At 39.2% G+C, this 20,194-nt stretch overlaps 1 protein-coding gene across 10 annotated transcripts in view; it reads right to left on the minus strand.

Annotated features, from left to right (window-relative positions):
- Fggy (FGGY carbohydrate kinase domain containing) overlaps window positions 1-20,194 on the minus strand; it is a 495,194-nt gene that overhangs the window by 121,165 nt on the left and 353,835 nt on the right. For all 10 annotated transcript variants that reach the window (XM_013521725.1, XM_005398481.1, XM_013521726.1 and 7 more), the window contains one exon: window positions 14,935-15,082. In XM_013521725.1, the coding sequence (XP_013377179.1) occupies window positions 14,935-15,082 (148 nt within the window). The remainder of the gene's footprint in view (window positions 1-14,934; window positions 15,083-20,194) is intronic.

Genomic DNA, 20,194 nt, shown 5'->3' on the forward strand with positions numbered 1-20,194 from the left:
ACTGATCCTTTGCTATTTTGTAAAATGTTGTCGGTCTGTTAGTATTTTCCTCCTTTTATTTCTAAAATAAAAAAAAATACATACCCAAATACTGGGATTTTTGCACTTATTTTTAAAAATTTTTTAAAAGAGAAAAATAAAATTTCAAGACAATATAGTAAGAGGGTAACAATGGTTAATACACTGAGTATTCAATCCCAGTTTCACTTTCCTTTGGAACTTTCCTCTCATTTTACAACATCTATTGTACATTTTGGATCTTATTGACTCTTTCAGCTTCTCACACTAGAGAGACAATACAATGTTTACACATGTGCATCTGGTTTATTTCATTTATGAGTGTGGTCTTGAGCTGCATCCATTTACCTATAAAAGTCTCAAGTTTATCCTTCTTTATGGCTGAGGAGGTACTCCACTGCATAAAAAGACCCCATTTTTTTTCAATCTATTCCTTGGTTGATGGGCATTTGGGTGGTTACATTACAGACTGTGCTGCTATAAACATAAGTATGCATATATATTGCTGTAGTATGATGTTTTTAATTTTTCTAGGAAGATACCCAGAAGGGAAATAGCTGGGTCAAAGGGGACCTCTAATCCTAGTTTTTCGAAAAATCTCCACATTGATTTCCATAGTGGTTGTACCAGACTACACTCCCACCATCAGTGGAGAAGGGTTCCCTTTACCCTATAGGCCTTCTAGCATTTGTTACTGGTCAATTTCTTGATAATAGCCATTCTTTCTGGGGTGAGATGAAATCTCAGTGTTGTTTGAATTTGCATATCTTGAATAACCAGTGTTGTTGAACATTTTTTCACATATTTATATGCCTTTTCAACTCAGGTATTGTGATGGGACCTGTCTTGCCTTTGTTGCCCAGAACTGCCTTTGATATTCTAGGTCTCTTATAGTTCCAAATTAATTTTAGAATTCTTTTCTCTAATTCTGTGAGATATACTATTGGAATTTTGATTGGAATTGCATTAAATCTGTATAACAGTTTTGGAAGTATGGCCATTTTCACTATATTGGTTCTTGCTACCCAAGAACAAGGAATATCTTTTTGTTTACTGATATCCTCTTCAATCTCCTTTTTCAGAGTACTGTACTTTTCAATGTAGAGGTCTTTTGCATACTTTGTTAGAGATGATTTTTTTGATATTTCATTTTTTGAATGCTATTGTCCAAGGTGTTGTTTTCCTAATTTCTTTCTCAATGAATGTGTTATCTGCATACAGAAAGGCTATGGATTTTTGAGTGCTGACTTCGTGTTATTATGCTACTGAATTTGTTTATTAAATCCAGCAGTTTTTTAGTGGAGTTCTTGGGATCTTCTATGTAGATTATCATGTCATCTGCAAATCATGGCAATTTAATTTCTTCCTTTCCTATTGCTTTTCCTTTTATTTCTTTCTCTTGTCTAACTGCTCCAACTAAAGTTTTAAGGACTGTGTTGAATAAGAGTGGAGACAGTGGAAAACCTTGTCTTGTTCCTGATTTTAGAGAGAAAATTTTTCAGTTTTTGTCATTTAGTATGATGTTGGCTGTTGGCTTGTCATAGATGGCTTTTATCAGATTGAAATAAAGACTATCTATTCCAGTTTTCTGGAGGTTTTTTTTTTATCATGAATGTGTGCTGGACTTTGTCAAAAGCTTTTTCTACATCCAATGAGATGACCATATGATTTTTGTCTTTGGCTCGGTTAATATGATGCATTACATTTACATATGTTGAACCATCCATGCATCCCTGGGATGAATCCAACTTGGTCATGGTGTATAATCTTCTTGATGATTTGCTATATTCTGTTTGCCAACATCTTATTGAGGATTTTTGCATCTACGTTTATTAGGGAGATTGGCCTATAATTCTTTTTCTTAGTTGGGTCTTTCCCCAGTTTTGGTATTACGGTAATGCTTGCTTCCAGGAATGAATTTGGGAGTATTGCGTCAATTTCAATTTCATTAAAGAGTTTGAGAAGTAGTGGTGTTAGGTCTTCTCTAAATTTCCTGTAAAATTCAGCAGTGAATCTGGCAGGGCTTGGGTTTTTCTTTGTTGGTAGGTTTTTTAATTACATCTTCTATTTCATTCATTGATATTGGTTTATTTAGGATTTTTATATCTTCTTGATTCAGCTTTGGTAATCATATGTATCTAGGAATCTGTCCATTTCTTATGCATTTTTCATTGTATTAGAATGCAAGTTTTCAATGTAATGATTGATCAAATCAAATGATCTTCTGGATTTCTGCAGGATCCATTGTGATTTCACCCTTTTCATTCCTAATTGTGTGGATTTGAGTCTTTTCTTTCCTTTTTTTTTCGATAAATTTGTTTAAGGCTTTGTTGATTTTATTTAATATTTCAAAGAATCAACTCTTTCATTCATTGATTCTTTGTATTGTTTTTCAGTCTCTAATGTGTTAATTTCTGCTCTGATCTTTATAATTCACTCCCTCATATAAGCTTTTGCCTTAGCCTGCACTTCTTTTTCTAGAAGTTTGAGATTCACCATTAAGTTATTTGTGTTTGCTCTGTTTTCCTGATATGGCTATTCACTGCCATAAATTTCCCTCTTAGGCTTGCTTTCATTGTGCCCCATAAATTCTGGTATGTTGTACTGTTATTATCATTTAATTGTAGAAACTATCTAATTTCTTCTTTCATTTCATGTGACACACTGGTTGTTCAGGAGAGTACTATTTAATTTCCAAGTGTTTATGTAGTTCTTGTGGTTTCTTTTGCCATTGATTTCTAATTTCATTGCACTCTGGTCTGATAATATGCATGGGATAATTTCAACTCCTTTGCATTTACTTAAGCATGTTCTATGAGCTAGCATGTGGTCTATTTTGAAGAATGGACCATGTGCAGCTGAGAACAATGTGTATTCTGATATTGTGGGAACACTCTGCAGACATCTGCTAGGTCCATTTGTTCAAAAGTGTGGTTCAGTTCTAATTTTCATTGTGGATTTTTTGTCTAGTTGATCTATCTTTTCATGACAGTGGAGTAGTGAGATTCCCAATACAACTGTATTAGTGCTTATTTCATTTTTCATGTCCATTAATATTTGTTTTATATAGTTCGGTACACTGGTATTTGTTGCATAGATATTTATGATCGTTCTCTCTTTCTCTGGGATTGTTCCCTCTACAAGGATGTAGTGACCATCTTTGTCTATCTCTTAATCAGTCTTGGCTTGAAATTCACTTTTTCTGCAAATAGAATAGCTACCCCTGATTTTTCTGGGTTCCTGTCACATGGAGTATAGTTTTCCATCCTGACTCTCAGTCTATTAATTTCTTTTTGAGTTAAATGTGTTTCTTCTATGCAGCATATTGTTGGATCTTGCTTCTTGATCCACTCTGCCAGTCTATGTCTTTTGATTCGTGAAATGAGACCATTAACATTGATGATTATAACTGATGTGTATTGACTCATCTTTGTCATGTTATTTTCCTGTTGTTGATGCCTTCTCTTTTTTTCCTCCCTTTGTTTGTTTGCCTTGCCTGGTAGATTCCTTCTGTTGGGGTTCATGGAGTTGTAGTACTTGTTATCTCTTTCTAGAATATCATTTAAAACATTCTGCAGTGCTGGTTTGTTGGTCATAAATTTCCTCAGATGTTCTTTATCATTCTCCATTAGTTTTGCTCATTCTTTTTTTTTTTTTTTTTTTTCCTGATTTTGTTCTGGTACCAGGAATTGAACTCATGACCTTGCATTTGCCAGGCAGGCGTTGTACAGCTGAGCTAAATCCCCAGCCCTTCTCCATTAGTTTTGAAAGATAGTTTTGTGGGGTACATCAATCTGGGCTGAAGGTTGTTTTCCTTTAGAGCTTCAAATACTTCACTCCAAGATTTTCTTGACTTAAGGGTTTGTGCTGAGAAGTCAGCTGTGATTCTGATAGCTTTGCTTTATAAGTAATTTGTCTCTTTTCCCTAAGATTCTACTTTTAAGAGTCTATTCTTGTGTTGAGTATCTGGAATATTAATTGTGATGTGCTTGGCTACAGATTTAATTGGAGTTCTATATGTCTCCCTTATCTGCATGTCAAATTCTTTTTCCCTCCCAGGGAACAGTTTTTCTTCCTGCCATGACATCTGTGAACAGTTTTTTTAAATATCATTTGTGCTATCTCCTGCTTTTCATTGACTCCAATCAATCTTAAGATATCCTTCTTTGCCTCATCTAGCAATTGCTCGATTGATTTCTCATAGTCCCTTGCTATTTTTAAGAAATCTTTCCTTGCATGATCACTAATCATAAGCCTGTCTTCTATATCTGAGATCCTGTCCTCACATTGGCTTAATCTTCTGTGGATACATTCAGTGGAATTTTTATTCTCCTGGATATCTACTTGAATCTGCCTTGTGGATTCCATTTCCTTCCTATGCTGAGCATTCATGATTTCCATAATTTTCTTAAACTCTTTTTTTCCTATATCTGCTCTAGAGTCAAAAGCATGGTTTTCATTTTGGACATCATCTCTGCAGTTAACTGAGAAATTATTTCTTATTTGATTTTTTTCTAGAGCCTCACTCAATTACTTTATTGCTACTGTTCAGATAAGTCAAAGTGGATGGCTTTCAGATAGTCCACCTCATTGCCCCCTGGGTTTGCCTTTAATGAACTGGATGTCAGGGGTTACATCTTGTTGAGCTGTCTTCTCATTTTCTTTATCTTTTTTTAGTTTAATTCCTGGGAAGATGATTGTAAATTCCCTATGGTGGGTTGCTTTATTGCTAGTATTTAGAACTCTTAGGAAATGACTACTTCTCTGAGGTTTCTTCCAGGGGTAGCTGGTTTTGGGGTTTTGAGTCTGTTTCAAGGTCCTACCTCTTTAACTTATTGGGCATGAGAAGTTGCTGCCTGTTTGCTCCAGCCCCTAAGTCTCTGGCACTGTGTCACAGTATTTTCTGTAATCCTTAGTCAATCTCAGTCTTGGCACACAGCTATTTAGACAATTATGTCGCTTCTTTCTATAATAGTACCAATGATAACAGCATTAAACACAGCCTAGAAAATGACAAACTGAGCTAACCATGAATTTGGTACCTTTAACTATATGAACTAGATTTGTGGTTATACAACAAAATCTAAAACAAACTAGAAAATTATATGCAATATACAAGTCCTTCATATGTGAATTTTTCTCTCAGGGGTTAAAATTTACAATGGTTTAAGGAGAAAATGGAAAAGTGGAAGAAGAGGAAGAAGAGGAAGAGATCAGAAGTAAGGCTGGAGGACAAAAGAGGATCACATTAACTTTGGGAAACTGGTGCAGAAGACTGGAGGGAAAGAGAGAAAGAAGATATAAAAAGAACAGAACAGAACCACAACCACAAAGAGGCTAGAAAGCCCATTCACACTCATATAAAAACAAGATCAAACAATGAAGAAGAAAAATAACAAAAACAGAAAAACAAAAAAAAAAACTACAGCAACAACAAAAAATGAAAGAGAGAGAAAAAAGAAAAAAGCCCACTTCCAGGTTTGTCTCTGCTGTCACCGTAGACAATGTGTAGAGAAAGTGTCCTGTCTGTGTTGATTTATCCCAGCAAGCCATCAGTACCTTTTTGGTGGGGTAGTGGATAATCTCAGGAAGACTGCACCTTCTGGCTGAGACCAGACTCATTTGGCCTGCAGCTGTCAATGCACCTTCCGTGGGCCTGAGCCCAGGTGGGAGCCACTAGATGGAGCCAGCAGCGGCTCTGAGTTCTGAGCTCAGTTGGCCCCTCTTCAAGATGGCTCCTGGTCAATCGCTGTCTTGTTCAGGATGAATGAGTCCTCAGCACTCACCACCAGCTAGTGCAATCCTTCATGTCCACTGCTCCCCTCTACTCTGTTTCTCTTTGTGAAGGTCCCTGGGGTCACCAGCAGTCACCATGTGTCCACAAGTCTGAACTGCTCCTCTCTCACAGTAAGTCCTATCTCAGGTAGAAGACACTGCTGGCTGCCTCCTTCTTCTTCATTGAAGTTTCTCTCTTCATTCTCTCAGTGGGCTTTCATTCATGCTTTAGAGCCTTCCTGGGTCCAGAGGACCTAGTTCCTCCCTTCTTGTCTTCTTCATGTTGTTATATTCCAGCCTCTGGGATAGTGACTCTCAGAGAGGCTCTTTCTCTGCTTCCCACTTTGCCATCTTGATGCTCCTTCTATCTGGGATTTTTGCACTTAGAAAGGAAGTGTATGTGATTGGAAAGATGATGAGCTTTGGAGTAGGACACCTAGTTTTAAATTTTAATGTTCCCTCTAACTGGCTACATGACACTGTATGAGTTTTGTAACCACCCTGAGCTTCAATTTTTTCATCTGCCAAACAGGGCTATAGTACCTCTAGTCATTTTTGTGAGGACTGAATCAGATCTCATTTACAAAGTGCCTTACTTTTTCAGTAAGTTGTATTGAACTAGACATTTCTCTCATTCTTAGAGAGTCAACTATGTGCACATAAGTTACATTTAATGTGTTTACTCTTCCTTCCTTTTCCCTGAAATTGCACAAATTGCCCAGTCCATTCACTAACTTGGATGCAGTAATAAAGCATCTCCTTTAATGGCTGTGGGGGCCATCAGGATGTGAATGAGGAGCACTAAAGTTTTGCACGAAGAAGTCAGAGCAGAAGGTATGTTGAGCAGCGTCCAGGTTACAAAGACATTCAACCATGTGGTAGATAAATGTACCCTTGATCAGTGACCAGAGACAACACAGTGGGGGACATGTTTTTAAAAAGTACTTGGTGACATCTTTGATCTTAGCAACATACACATGTCTATTCTCTCTGTAATAGAGAGATGGTAAATCTTCACAATGGACTTTAGCTTGCTGTGGCTTAGCAATGATTCAAGCTTGTGCACACAGCTTAACACTTTCCTGGCATCCAAGCAGAATGTAGGTTTCCTGGAATCCTACTCCAGATTTACTGAATCTTTGATGTGGTTCCAGCAATTTGCATTTTAGCAAGGACCTACTACATTAATTGTGGGAATGAACATTTAAACCTTGATATTATGAATGGTAGCTTAATCAGTTCTCAAATAGTTAAGCTTATTAATAAATGCATTAGAAATACAGCATCTTAATTAGAATACAAAATCTGAAACACTGAGCTCTGACATTATAGGACAAGTGGAAACTTCCCGTTGTTTCACGCACAAAATTATAAACACTGTATAAAATTACCGTCAGACTATGTACATAAAATATTCATGAAATACAAATGAATTTCATGTGTAGTCTTGGGTCACATCCCTAAGATATTTCACGTGTATTTTCAAACATTTCAAGATCTAAAAAATTGTAAATCTGAAACACTGCTGGCCTCAGGCATTTCAGATAATGTACTCAACTTGGAATAATTTAGTTAACTTTTTCCTTCCTAGTTGTTAAATGAATTGAAGTGATTATATATATTAGCAAGAAAAAAAAGGCTTAGGGATAGTTTCCCAAGGGGTCTCTAAAGATTACAAAAGAAAAGAAATTGAGGTTCCCAGTCCTGAGGTTTTCTAGGTTCATCAGAACTTGATGGGGGCACCCACAACACAGGAGAATGAGCTGAAAGCTTTTCCAATACACAATGGGGCACCAAAAACCTTCTGTTTGCTCAGTCAATAATGGACAGGGCAACAAGAAAGATCAAAGAAAGATTTATAGAAAGCCTCTGGAGGCAGGAAAGAGATTAAAGGATAGGTAAAAAGCAAATGTCTCCCTAACATTTAGGGAACTCAGTAGTTTGGCAGCCCAGGCTAACACTTGGCAATGCACTGTTTTAAACCCACCCAGATTTGGGAATTGCAGATGTATATGTTATCATGATGTGGGAGGCAGAATTCTAAAGATGTCCCTCCAAGAATCCTGTGTCCTGGTTACTCAAACACTAATCTAAGCACAACTATAAAAGCAATAGATAGATGGAATTATTACTAGCCAGTTGACAATAAAAAGGGAGATTATCTTGGATTATCCTGTTGGTCCAAAGCAGTCACAGGAGGCCCTAAAACCAGAAGATGAAGGCAGAAGAGCTAGTCAAGGCACTGTGTAGAAGAGGAAGGTAGGAGTGAGGAGGCACTAACAGAATCAGAGAGATTCAAAAGATGAGAAGGACTTGACCCACCATCACTGGCTTTGAAGGAGGAAGCCAAGGATGACAGGAGAAGGCCAAAGGTGACAGGCCCAAGAATGCTGGAATGCCCTCTAAGCTAAGAAGGACCTCTTACTAACAGAGAGGAAATCGAGACAGTGGTCCCACAAAGGCTGGAACTAAATTCCACAAGCAACTTGAATGAGTTTGAAAGCGGATTTGTTTTTCCCCAGAACCTTCCAGTAAGAGCCCTGGTATTGGTCCTGAGAAACCCAGAGCAGGGAAACTAGTTGGGCCAATCTGAACTTCTGATCCGTGGAGTTGTAACAAATTTAAGATAATAAATTTAAGCTCCTAAGTCTCTGATAATTTATTATACTAGCAATAGGCAACTAAGATATATGCAAAGACTAGATGATGGGCTGCATGCTCCTCACGGCTTTCCTTAGCCTACTGATGAACTCCACAGCACACACCAGCTTGTTTGGTCTACCCAGTGCACCAGGCACTTCACTCAGGTCTGTCCTGCTTTTGAGGTTTCAGGTCTGAGCCACTTTGATGTGCTCATGTGCTGGTACCCCCTTGTGCTTTCAATCCTCTGCAATGTTGTCTCTTTCCTGAGGCTGTACTCCAACTGAGATTCCATCCTTGGTCCTTTGGCCTTAGTTCCTTCCCATTGTTCACCTCCTGGACCTTTCCAGCAGACTCAATGTCAGTGATCCAAATCTGAATTGGATCTGAGTTTCTGATTCCAATTCTACTCTCTTTCCCTGTAAGTAAATAACTTAACACCCTAAGCCTCACTTTCTCTCTTCTTTTAAAATGGACAGCAATATTATCTTGCAGAATTATTATGAAAGTAATAATGATACCAACTGCAACAGTTAATGTAGCAGGTCTTTTAAAAGTGGGATCTCTCATAAGTCAAAACAAATTACTTCAATAAGAAACATATTGTCAGAAAATCAGTTAAATGACATAGAGGATATTAATCTTTGTCACAGGATTTTATTTTTCTTAAGCAAAAACAGTATTTTAAAATGGCTGAATAAAAAGTGTTAAATAACAATAAAAAGTTATCATGTTCATATCAAAGCACCCCCATTTCTAAGGCTTATAAAAGCTGCTTTAGTTAGTTCATAATTTCCGGCCCTACACCCGTCCCTCTGTTGCACGGCACAGGCGCCAACCTCTGGGCTCCCTGAGCATCTGCACACACTCCTGTGTGACCATGCAATTTCCTTAATTTAAAAGTAAGCATTTCTTCTGCTTTATTGTAAAAGAACCTGGCATTAAATGTTTTATACTGGCTGTTACTACCCATGTTTCTGTTGCTTTCAGACAGTGGTATGCATAACCTTCTCCTTTCCTTGTGTGCTTATTTATCAAGTCGAAAGGAGAAATATTGAGTGGCTATTTAGTCTAGGACACCATTAAGTCGTCCACCTCTTCCCTCCATTCCCTCAGCCTGTGGTGCAACTTGGTGCTGTAACATTGAAGGAAAAATGAAACAGTTTCTCCCATAGCAGGGAGACAATGAGAAGATTCCTGGGTACGTCTCATTCCTGATTGTGAGGCTAGGCACCTAGAGTAGATTTTAGACACTGGTCAAACCAGAAGTGACAATTACTTTTGAAATTTGAATCAGTGAAGTTGGAAGGAAACTAGAACCATAACCAAGAAGAGACAGGGCAGAGCTTTGATCCAAAGCCCACAGTCAGAGTAAAAATGGGAGCGTGAGTGACAATGCCAGTGGAGAGAGGAGCAGAGGAGTAAGTGCTGGGTAGAGGAGCATGGTTCCGTGTTAGACTCCACGTAGTATATCTTTGTGCACACTTTTTCATGGTCTTCAATGTATCTCACAAAGTCTAGGTCAGGAGTTGAGGCAAACTCATGAAGCCAGGATCCAGAGCTCAGTTTCAGTCCTCCTCCTTCTTGGCATTAGCTTGGCATTACCTTGGGCAGCAGCTTCTATTCCTCACTTGGCAACTAAAAGCTACAATACCTATTTGACTATAAGGCAATTATTTGGTGCCAGGCATTAGTGAGATTAAGAAAGTAAACAAGCCAGACCATTTCCTCACAATGCTTTCAAAAAGACTAAATTTAAAGTCCGTTCTACATCTATGACAATTCTGATCATATTTTCTTCAGTGAGAATTACACATTTTCTTGCTTCCAGTGGGGGTTTTAATTCCACTACTGTGTTCAGAGTTGTCTGCCATTCCCTTTCTTTTCACACCTGTCCATTCATCTCTGCTCATTCTTCTTGCAAACTTTTGCTCTATCTCACAAAGACATGTCTTTAAGGACCCTCTTGAATATGTTAAGTATTAGCTAATACTTTCTTTTGTTTTCAATAGTAAATACTTTCAAGAGGACTTTCACTAAATGTTCAAATGACATTTCTTCTCTTTGTATGCAATGCTTTTTTCCATTTCTATAGGACTTACTGCTAGTTTTTAAAACACACTCTAACTAGAGAGCTGTACATCTTCAGTACTCTCAGCCCCAGTCATGGCATACTTGGATCTGCCCCTTAGGATCTGTGACTACGTGCTGATTACCAGAGCACAGTAGTTTTTGTTCGTGCAGCATGGTGAGAATGAAGCAGATCATCACTGCCTGGCTTTCTCCCCAACCCTCAAACAACTCTCCTTCTAAATCCACAGAGCTGCCAGGGCTCTTCCTGCTTTGCCCAGAAGCAGAGTTCCATGCAGGAGTCTTAAAATGAAAGCCCTCACTGTTCATCCTGACTCACTCTCTGGCTCAGGTGGATTCTTGGTGTGGCAGTTTTCAAATAGATTAAAGTGAAAGGAGTGAGTGGCTCATGTGGGAGAAAAAATCTGAAGAAGTAAACTTCCTACCTGCTTCACAAAACAGCCAACAGTATAAAACCAAGCCATGAGCAGTAGAAAGGAGGATGACCCGCTGATGTTTAGGCTTGAAAGGACAGATGTTTTCAAGGTGGAGATGTCCAAGCTCACACTAGGCTGGAGGAATATTTTGTTCATATGTCCTATATTATGATTATCAAACAAGCTGCATCAGTCTTGCAGATTCTGCAAAGTCTTCCCAGATTCTCTTTGGAAATATCTAGTTTTCCTAGTGGAGTATCATCTTAATTTTCAAGGGTGCAATGAGTTTATGTCTTTTTAACATCTTCATAGGTATTTTCCAGTAAAGTAGAGAAAGGCTGCATCTGGGTTTACCAGACAGATGATACTTTTAAAAAGACCCAAGCAGAGACACTGACTGAGCACTTCCTTCAGTTTGGATAGATGTCTATTCCATGGTACAAGGAGCACATGATGCAATAATGATGTACACACACACACACACGCACACATACACACACAAATATGCAGTAATGGGCTTCTCCTTTTTTTTTTTTTTTTTTTTGGTTTTTCTCCAGTACCGGGAACCGAACTCACAACCTTGCGCTTGCCAGGCAGGCGCTTTTGCTGCTGAGCTAAATCCCCAGCCCCTGGGCTTCTCCTTTTCATGTGAACTTGGAATACATACTTTTGTCTTTGTATTCTCTGGGCTTAGCATAGGCTGCACACAGTAGGTACTCTGTGTATGAAATGGGTGCATGCTCCCAAAGGTAAGAGGAGAGGCAGTGGAGAGGACAGTGCAGAAATAGAAGAGGGTATTGCTGCTGGAGCAGGAGTACAGGCAGTCCAGAGGTTCTCTGGGAAAACATTTTCTTTTTTATTTCTAAGACGTAACACTAACTGCAATCTGTCATAGATTAGACAAAGAAACAAGAAGCTCAGTCATAGACATTCACATGTCAAGCTTTCTTTCCCTGCTAGCACACTGCAAATACTGTGGTTCCCTTGGCTCTAAACACTCTTCCCTACTTCACTCAAAGTCAATGTTCCTCTTGCCAGAAGCCTTTCATGACCACCAAGACTCTGTTGTGCAGTCCTCATGCACGCACACTGAGTGACACCTAGAGCTTCCCTCACCTTGTCAATGCATTTCTTCTGTCTGCCCCTAAAGTCAGCAATATTCCTGATGGGTGAAACTGTGTCTCATTATTCTTTCGATCCCCCTCAAATATAACAGTACCTAAAAGCTTACTTTATGTTATTTCACTCAGAAAGAGTCTCATTATATAGCTGAGGCTGGCCTTGAACTCAGGATCCTCCTGCTTTATGCTCTTGAGAGCTGGGATTACAGAAATGGCCCCCACTCCTGGATGGTAGCTTATTTTAATTTATTTGGACATTAATATTAATACTAAATATTTATGGATAGTAAGAGTAAGTAACTATCCAATCCATTTGGTGTTAGTAAATTGTTCATATGTCTATTTTCTCCTAGAGCAATAAATAACCTCTTTATTATTGCCATGTTGCCTACAGATTATAATTAAGCACTTATTATGTGCCCAGAGAAGTGATTCAGAAGCCAAAATGTACATGGTTCTTGCTATATGGAGATTATCCTAGTTGTTACTAATTTTAACAAAGTCTAGTTGTTATTAATATTTTATCAAACCCTTTTCCCAGTGCCCTTTATACCTGCCCCATGAATGGAGGCATTTTTGAGCCCAGTTATATCTGTAGCACTGGTTGGCACACAGTAGACTCCCAATAAATATTTACTGAATGGGTACTGGAGATAAGACTAGCAAGAGATACAGCATGTAGTAACATGGTAGCTTCTAGCATATAACCTTTAATAAAGCTGTAAATTCTGGCAAAAGGATATACAGTAACATGATTACAGAAGAATTTCAGGGGCATTATTCTGATATTATTCAAAATTGGATTTAAGGAGAGTGATTCTGAGTGAAGCAGTAAAACTTCTTTAAAAAGCAAACAGACAGATTTAGATATAATTGGGCATATATCTCAATGCAAGAAATCTCTTTTGGTAACAAGTTTATTCATATGAGATGGGCATTCCTCAAAGTACTCCACAGATTCCTTTGGAATTACAATCTGCCATTGGGCAACTTTACTAAAATATACTTATGATGGTAATTTTTAGGTCTTTGCAAGTTAGGTTTGGATTTAAGAAACAGTTAAAAGCCACAGGGAGACATAGTGTCTACCGTGCTGGGTACTGAGGCTGCTTATGACAGATATTAGCAAGACGAGGCCACAGGTTCAGGCAGATCCAGAGCTATGATCGTTTACTGTGCAGCCCTGCTCTGCTTTAGGATCATCTGAAGAATGGTGAAGCCTCTTCACTTCTTAAATTCTTTAGTATTTGTCTCATCAAAACACTTACACGTGTACCTCTCTAGAATGTGTTATTCCCGTACCCTCTGCATACAGAGTTGGTTATCTGAAGACAAGGCTTCCATGGCCACACTGACCTCTGGACACTCCTCTGTCTCCAGTGTTGTCTGTCTTAGAAGCATGCTTCATGACTGCAGACAAACATAACAAACATAACTTTTGCTATGCATAATTTTTTGTTCTTTTCACTACAACTCTCTTTTATTAGCAACATTGATTATGTCCACTAGGTAATGAAAATGAAGTCTAAATCTTCTTGTTGATCTTTTTATATTTTAAACAGAAGAAAAAAACAATAGAAATGATACAGAATTTCAAAACAAGGCTGGGGGTTTAGCTCAGTGGTAAAGCACCTGTCTGGCAAGCAGGAGGTACTTAGTTCAATTCCCAATACCCACCCCCCCCAAATTTCAAAACAAGATGATAGGAAACTAACAATGGTTATTATATTGCATGTTGTTATCTGCAAACTAGTTGCTCAGATTACCAGACACAGGCATGCAAAATTAATCAAACAATATAAACACTAACTGTTCCTTTCAATGAACTAATAGAAATTAGTAGTACAATTATGCTAGCTATCTTGTGTATATATATATACACAAGATTGTTGAGTAGTTTCTTTTTGAGTAGTTTCTTTTTGAGTAGTTTCTTTTGAGTAGTTTCTTTTCTTTTCAATGTATCTATTGTACCTTTTGGATCTTATTCACTCTTTCAGTTTCTTATACTAGAGAGACAATATGATGTTTACACATGCAAGTGTGGTTTATGTCACTTATGTGGTCTTTATATACACTTCCCCTTCATTCTAAACTTTCTGATATCTTTCTGGATTTTGCAGTCATGGCTTCTTACCTTGCCCCTTGAAATTCTGACTCAGCTCTTGCTTTAACCTGTTTCATTTCCTCTCAAATATGACTCTAGATGGTCAGAGTGCTCCCAGGCACCTCAAGCCTCCTGGCCCGTTAAGCCAATGGTTAGATGGCTGCAAGCTTGCCCACCAAGTTCATCCTGGACTCTCTAGGAAGGCCCAGAATTGCTACCCTGGGAGTGACCTGAAAGCCTACTAAGATCAGAATTTACTACTCACTATAAGGTATTAATTGTAATTATTTGTTATCAAAGTTTATTTGGAAACCCTAAAAGCACTGGTACAGATTCTGAGAGCCCTACCTCAGAGTCTCCAACACTGCAGCCGTTGCAAGAGAGACTATAAACAGTAATATTTACCACGGAATTACCAGGTGGCCTGGAGGTAGAGATAACAAACATGACTAGCAATTGATGTAAATATGCAAACTGCATAGGCACAACTGCCAGCTGCCATGGACAAAGCAGCAGAAGTAGCTGAACATATACTACGCTGCGTGTGCTCAAAGGATGGCTCAGGCACAATGAGAACTTTCAGCAGACTGTCCTGGAGCAGCAAGGGTCTTCACAATGGCAATGCTTCTTCTGAGGCCAGTGTGCTAGTGGTCTGTTATGTTTTAGTTTTTTTTTTTTTTTTTTTTTTTCTCTCCTCACTTTGCTTCTTCCAAACTTTGTAGCCCTTTGGCCTGCCTTCACCTTTGTGCAAGGACAGGCTGTTACTTACCATGCCCTTTAGAGTCAGATCTGCTAAGGGAGACCGGTTGCCATGGAAATCTGGCCAAACATGTAAATCAACAGTGAGGAAACCCACAGGCTGAGCCTTCTTAATCAGATCCAGGTGACTGTTCAAATATGCATATACACTCTGGCATCTGCAAGAAAAGTAGATTTTGTTTTTAGAAAAGGGCTAGGGTCAGGAGGCAATTGTTCTGTAGGGATAAAAAATTGTATTTCCGTATCAGCCTAGGAAAGTAAGCAGCAAAGAAACTACCCCTAGAGAAGCCAGTCTACTGCACTCTCAAATCACACTCTATTGGTATGTCCTACTAGGAAACAAAAAGATTTGGAGTCAAAAGACCAGATCTGGGAAAGGCCTTACTCCTGATAGGCAGGTAACCATGAAAAACATATTCAAGGGGCTGGGGGTTTAGCTCAGTGGCAAAGCGCCTGCCTGGCAAGTGCAAGGTCGTGAGTTCGGTTCCCGGTACCGGAGAAAAACCAAAAACCAAAAAAAAAAAGAAAACCATATTCAAACCTTTGAAACTACCCTCTTCTTATCTGTAAAAATAGATACCTCAGTTATTGTGAAGATCAAAGACTGTATATGTTAAGATGCAACATTCTGGGAACTGTAGAGTACAGTACAGTAACATCAGTCTTCCTCAGGTAATGATGATGATATGACAAATGGAAACAAATGTATGCTCCTGAATTCAAAATAGGAACTTGGTAAAGTAAGTGACTGGATGTCATGAATGGATCAGGAAAAGCTTGGATCAGGAGTTAAAAGACTTGATTTCCACCTCTAACTCATGCCATGGCATTACATAAGTTTTTTTTCTTTTTTAAGCCTTAGTTTTCTCATGTAAAGAATGAAGGAATGAGACTAGCCCTCATTCTTCATGTGAGAGGAAGACAGAAGATGATGGGCTTGGGAATCAAGACAGTGCCAGATTCAGATATTGATACTACTTGTATCAATGGGTCACACACTAGCTTCTCTGAATCCAACTACCCCATTCATAAAATTGGTGAAGGATGACTAGCTGGCTGGGTTAAATATTACTGCCTGGCACACAGACTGAAGCTGGTCAACCTTGCCATTCCTAAAGATGATGTCTTCCAAAGCTCTCAACTAAGGATTCAAAAGAAAGTGGGTAAAACAGAGGTCACCATCTCTCTACTTCTGGCTGTTATCCTTGGAATACAGCTTTAAAGGCTAAAAGCATGGCTTGAATAACAGCAGAATAGGAAATCAAGGCCCAAGGGAGGTTAATACCTCATATAATATTTATATGATTTCTAGTTGTAGTTTTATGATACTGGGAACATACCCATGGATCCCACCAAGTTTCTGCAAGTTTTCTAAACTAAGTGTAAGGAAACAAGAAGTAAAACATTGGTTTTCAAACTCTCTTTCCTCTCTTTTTCAATGAAACGCTTTTATTAAATGCAAATTTCATATGGAAGTACTATATAGAAAGTGTAGAGAATCAAAACTGCTGTGCTCACAAGTGAATCTCTATTTGCAAAGACCCACAGTAAATGAGACAATGACAAATCAATAATAATTAGGCCTGTAGGTTCTTATTGACTCCGATGTGTGATGTATGCTCTGTAGGGTAAAGACAGCCCTATCTACTGACAGTCTCTGTTTCTTGCTGTAACACCTATGCCTACTATAAAATCCTCTCTCTGATCATGTCAGGAGGAATAAGCTACTACTGAACAAGGCTCACCATCACAGGGTGTAGCTCCCTTCCCTGAGGAGATGGTAGCCCTTCCGTCACAGCCCAAGAAAGGCAGTATTACTATAGCCCTCCACAAGGAGAACATGCCAAGGCAGGACTGGGTCCACATGAAACTTGCTGTGTGATTCTGACGCCATCTGCTTTATGTATCTCAACTCAGAAAGTATTTGTCAAAGCCCCACACTCAAACTCTATTTTAGGATATTATTGTCTTATGAAAGGATCCTTCCAGGCCCCCAGGGCGGATAGGGCAGAACAAGATAAGGGCAAGAATATGATCATACCCTGGTTTTCTGTCTTCTAGCTCTCTCTACTCCTGGCCCAACAGGAACAACATTTGTAACAGAGGCTTTGAGGACATCTTTTTGTAGCCCAAGCCAAGAGCCTGCACTAACCTAGCCACCTGCCACCTCACAAAAGCATCTTAAAGGAAATAGCTCTTAGAGGAAAGGTATTAAAAAAAAAGAAGCACATGTCTATACATCTTTTCATTCTGCCTCTCAGGGAATATCAGAGCAGGTTTTACACATCGGAGTCAATAAGAACCTACAGGCCTAATTATTATTGATTTGTCATTGTCTCATCTACTGTGGGTCTTTGCAAATAGTGAGATTCATCTGACCTCTACGTATATGATCACTCATGTTCTAATGAGATCCCTGGGGGATGGGGCATATGTTTACCCCTTTAACTCCTTACTTCTGCAGCTGCATGTTTATTCTTTGGATCCAGCCATTCCTCTACATGTTTTTTTCATTATACCTTACCATGTGTGCTATCTGAGTATATTATTCAAAATAAAATGCGCTTGGAAGACATTAAAATAACTAATGCACATCATCATGCACGTAATTTTAATCTTGCATGATATCTTTTTGGTTCTGACTTTGTCTCATTTTGATTTTGTATGTTTTATCAATTCCCTCTCAAATGGCAGTCTGCCTTCTTTTAACTAGGGAGTCATACAGGAACTACAATCCCACCTGGATCATTCCTTCACCTTTCATGAACTCCAGGATCATATATCTTGTTTAAGAGGGACAGATTCGTGCTGAGCAAGTTCAATTGGGTACCATGAAGACTTTTTGGAGGTGGAGGAGTGGACCAGGAGAGGATAAGGACGAGAAAGTAAAGGAATCAAAAAATTCAGGATATTATATATCTGTACAAAGAAATATATGTGTGTATGTATACCAACCCTCCAAAGTTAATGGGACTATTATGTATTTGAAACATACACTAGTAAAATAAATGAATAAAAATCTAAACATTCATAAAGTGACTTCACCATGTACCAGTTGGGTAAGTAGGTACAGAAAACCTCTTTGAAACTGTCTATTTCACTATTTTGCAACTGAGGATAAACGCTCTACCTTACAGGGTGTTCAGAAGACTAAATACAGAGCCATGAGAATCATACAGTGTTAGGTGATTGACAAATAGATCCCTGTCCTTTGCCTTTATAGAAAATTCATCTTTAGCTTTAAAAGAACTCAAGAGTCAGGGGAGATTTTTATTAAAAAAGATGATTGTTAGTAATCTTAAATGCAGACAGTATCTCTCTAAAGTTTCTCTCCGACAGTATCTCTGAAGGTTCTCTCCCCCTCCATAAATCATTTAATTCATTGGATTCATAGTTTACCCAGAAATATTCTTAAATAGAAACTCAAATATGTTTATGATTAAAGACATCTATACCCTTGGTAGGGGCAAGAGAAAGTCCTGGAAAAGAGGCTTCTGCACTCCAGTCACTTACTTCATAATCCAGTGAAGTCTGTGCTCCGCTGGCTCTATTCCACTGTACACCCCACTGTAAACCATGTTACATGTGGATCACATTCTGCATTTTACATTACTTGCCTGCTTCTTTTTTATTAGTTCCTTTTCTTTCTGTCCACAACTCTACCCTCTTGAGTTTTCTACCTCCTGATCAGCTGCTCTATGCCTCTGCTTGTCCCTTAAAGATCTGAGTTGTTCCAGAGACCTATTCTTGGCCCCTTCTTGCCTTTTATGTTCCCTTGGATGATTCCTCCATTCTCTTATGGCACCAGTTACCATCTAGTGCTGAAGATTCCCCAATATACATGCATATCTTTGGTGCACTCCCTTTTAAGGAGTTCCAGCTCAAGTATCTAATCACCATCAGAGACTTCATGAATGTTCAAAGGCAACCAAACTGGAATGTTTAATATGACACATATCACCTTTTCTGATAGACTTGCTTCCCCTTCTGTGCTCCTTGGTTTAATCAAAGCAAGTGTCATTTGAGCAGTTGCTTAAACAACGAGGGTGGGGGCAGTGTCAGAGCAAGTACCATTTCTGACTCTCTCGTATCCCCAATTTAATCTTTCATCAGGACTTTATTTTTTCCTCTAAACATCCCTAAAACTAGCAAACTTTTCTCTAGTTCAACTGCTGCTTGAAATCTTGCCACCTCCAAATAGGCTTATTGCACTTTGATCTCAGTGACCCTCATAGAGTACAACTCTGGTTACGACTCCCACCCCTACCTGAATCCCTGCAGTGGATTCTCCCTTTTGCCCTTGGGATGAAGGGCAAGCTTCTGCAAGACATTCTCGTTAGCCAGCTCTCTCTGCCTATGTGTGCTGCATGAATGTCCTGTACTTCCCTCTCCTCACCCATATGCACTCCCTGCTCCATCACACAAATCTACTTTTATTCTCATAATACACACATCTGACCTCTGAATGTTTGCTCGTTCTGCTCCCCTTATCTAGAATCCTCTTCCTTGCCCAATTTACTTGTCCTATGTCATTCACCACTCAGTGTGATTTCATGTTGAGTCCTTTCCTGAGTCTGGACTTCTTTGGCTGCCCTAAACACAGCCTCCTCCACTCCATTACTTTCCTCTCCAGTGCAGCCTCATGAAAAGAAGTAGGGGTGATCCTGGCACTGCTGAGCACCTGCACAGGGAATTGCTGCCTGCTCTCGTCCTCTATGCTGGGGGTCTGACAGCAACATCCCTGCATCTGGGCTGGGAGTAAGATTATTAAAATGATGTAGAACACATTGTTCACCTGCTGCAAATGCATCAACGGCTAACTGGTTTCTCTGCATAGAAGATCCAGACCCTTCTCAGTCTCCAGGCTCACTTGACCACAACAACCTGGGCCTCATATCCATTCCTCAGCCTTCTCTTCACACTCTCACAGATACCAGTTCCTTCTCAGGAATGAGTTTTCCACATGGTCATGTCCTTTCCTCCCCAGATCTTAACTGTTCTTCCATTGGCCAGGGATGCCCTGACCCATAACCTGAAGAGCTTTCCCTGACATTATGCCACTGTACTATTAGTTTCTTTCTAATCATGCTTGGTCACTGTAGATTTATTTATGGGTTCATTTCTTTGTTAGCTGCTCTCAGCCTCCCCACACCATCTGTGTCATGAAATCAGACCATCACAGTACATACTAGGGTTTAGCAGAAAGCTTGGCATACCATGACTCTATGAAGTATTTGTCAAATGAACAAATGGTACTTCCTCCATCTCAT

The sequence above is a fragment of the Chinchilla lanigera genome, unplaced genomic scaffold (assembly GCF_000276665.1).
Source record: "Chinchilla lanigera isolate Chin_1 unplaced genomic scaffold, ChiLan1.0 scaffold00063, whole genome shotgun sequence".
NCBI classification, from domain to species: Eukaryota; Metazoa; Chordata; class Mammalia; order Rodentia; family Chinchillidae; genus Chinchilla; species Chinchilla lanigera.